Genomic DNA, 2500 nt, shown 5'->3' on the forward strand with positions numbered 1-2500 from the left:
ACAAATTGTAACCTATAACCCGTAGTTTTGGGGGTTCCTTCTCATAATGCTGGACTAGCCTACTGCTTGTTTTAATTTCCAAAAGTTCAATGTTAGAAAATAATTTAACTATTTTCGATGAGAATTGAAGTGTTCTTTGCAAGCCTATCGAATTATTATTTCTAAATCCCCTCCACTTTGCTAATTGCACAGTTCGATTATCTTTAAAAATTATGTTTCATATGGTTTTGATACAAATATCTGATAACTCAACCTTCAAGGCATGAATGGAATTTTCATCTATATTTTGCACGGGTAGTTTCTCTGTCTGCGTGCAAAAAAAAAGAAAATGCCATTTTCCAATCCATTTAAACATGGGCCTAGCTTATTTTCAAATATCAAACTTTAAACTGAAAATAGTTTTGAGGCTGCATGTTTCTCAGAGGCCCGAGATAAGATTCGATAGCTAAGTCATAGGTTACAGAAAAACTTTGAACTTGTCAAAAAATCTGACCGAACTGTCTAGAGTAGGCTACTGTGTAAACTAACCCATGGGTTCAGCTCTCCTGTCATCAAAATATGAGGCCTGACATTTTCATACGGGAATTTTTGTGCTGGCGGATATGTTTGTAAGATGATTATTATAATATATATGTTTAACCTTAACCTTTAACTAGGCAGGTCAGTTTAGAACAAATTCGTATTTACAATGACTTTCTCAACTTATTATACAGGGCTTGTAAACGCTGTGAGATCAGAGGGTCAATGGAGAAAAACACGTTCAGCAGACACACAGGCAGAAAGACGCATTTTGAAAGTTACATTATTCTATCTGCTCTGAAATTCATTGTGATTTTTCTGTTTGATGTTTGCCGCATTGTAAGGACAATCAATTATTTTTTTACCATTGTAAATGTCAGTTCCGCTGTTTGCTAACACTGTTATATATATCCGCTTATCAATGCAATTATTTTCATCAGCATTCATGCCCGTAAAATGACTTAAGCAGGTGCTTATGGAAAGTAAATTAAAACGTATAGGTACAGAGCTGAGCAGACACGGGAAGAGTAGCTGAAGGCGATTCAATTTAAGTTCAATTTAAGAATCAGTTTTACATTTTTCTTTCACCTGTTAGCACGAAAGGTTGCACTGTAGGCTGTCTCCATTTGCCTGTGGGCGGTAACATTTACTCCTCGAATGCTTAACTCTAATATCTTACCATTTCCGGGATGAATTCACGACTTAATATCATGAATATTTATGAAGCTCAGTTTCATATGTTTTCCCTGTCTGCGTCTGGCGAGCAAGAGTGAATGCAGCAAAACGGGAAAATTAAGGTTATTTCCTTTTAGTACCATCAAATAACATTATTCATCCAAATAAGGAATAGTTTAGTCAAATTTCCTTTTGGATCAAAGCTTCAAAATGTTAATTTTTTTCTAAAAAATTTGATGGATTTTCAAAAAATATTCCATAGCCTAAGGTCATTGTAAATTCAGTCAGATGTATAGTTAAAGACTGCAGTAGGCCTATATAGGAAAATAAGGTATTTCAGATCAAAGTCTTCTTCTTCGTTTTCTCATGTGTGTCATGTGTTGCAGCCCCCCACTATAAAATGATGGACTACTCATATGATGAAGACTTGGATGAGATGTGTCCGGTGTGTGGAGACAAGGTTTCTGGATACCATTACGGGCTCCTCACATGCGAAAGCTGCAAGGTTTGTTCTTATTTTTAAAATATTTTTTTAAAAACAATTTTTCTAACCTTTCTTCAGATTGTCCTTCTGTACTTCTCTTGGAACCTTTACTGAAGAAAATGTGCTACGTGCAGTGATATGTAACTGATATTCTCAATGGGGCGGCAGAGTAGCCTAGTGGTTAGAGCGTTGGACTAGTAACTGAAAGGTTGCAAGTTCAAATCCCTGAGCTGACAAGGTACAAAATCTGTTGTTCTGCCCCTGACCAGGCAGTTAACCCACTGTTCCTAGGCCGTCATTGAAAATAAGAATTTGTTCTTAACTGACTTGCCTAGTAAAATAAAGGGAAAAAAATTAGCATATTGATGTTTGTGGTTGAAGGATATAATGGTGGTTAGTGTGAAGTGGTTCATATTGTCTCCTGTCTGGTCTATGTACCTACTGTTTCCATGATCAGTAAGCTATGTTTTAAAATATGTGCATATTTCAATGTACCAATGTACATAAAATATGTAAACAGTTTTGATTTGTTTATGCTAGCGTATTAGCCATAGTAAACTCCTACATTTGTTTGCAGAAGTTCCAAATAACCTACATATAGTTAACCAAATGGTTTTTGTAAAATCTCTAAATGTCAATTTGTGTGTAGTCCACATAGCCTACGCTGTAGATTTAATCAATTTTCTGACCTTAAAAGATGCAACACATTTACCCTGAGGATACCTTCAATAGCAACATTGCTTCATTTGAAGTGTTGTCTTCTTTAAAACGGTAGAGAGTGTGGAATTCTTTGAAATAGTTTTTTTTCTTCTTTTCTTTCTT

General features: G+C 35.4%; 1 protein-coding gene across 2 annotated transcripts in view; it reads left to right on the forward strand.

Moving 5' to 3' along the window:
• The window catches only part of LOC109875740 (nuclear receptor subfamily 5 group A member 2), a 162185-nt gene that overhangs the window by 5680 nt on the left and 154005 nt on the right, over positions 1–2500 (forward strand). For both annotated transcript variants that reach the window (XM_031822349.1, XM_031822350.1), the window contains one exon: positions 1581–1699. In XM_031822349.1, the coding sequence (XP_031678209.1) occupies positions 1581–1699 (119 nt within the window). The remainder of the gene's footprint in view (positions 1–1580; positions 1700–2500) is intronic.

The sequence above is a fragment of the Oncorhynchus kisutch genome, linkage group LG4 (assembly GCF_002021735.2).
Source record: "Oncorhynchus kisutch isolate 150728-3 linkage group LG4, Okis_V2, whole genome shotgun sequence".
NCBI lineage: Eukaryota > Metazoa > Chordata > Actinopteri > Salmoniformes > Salmonidae > Oncorhynchus > Oncorhynchus kisutch.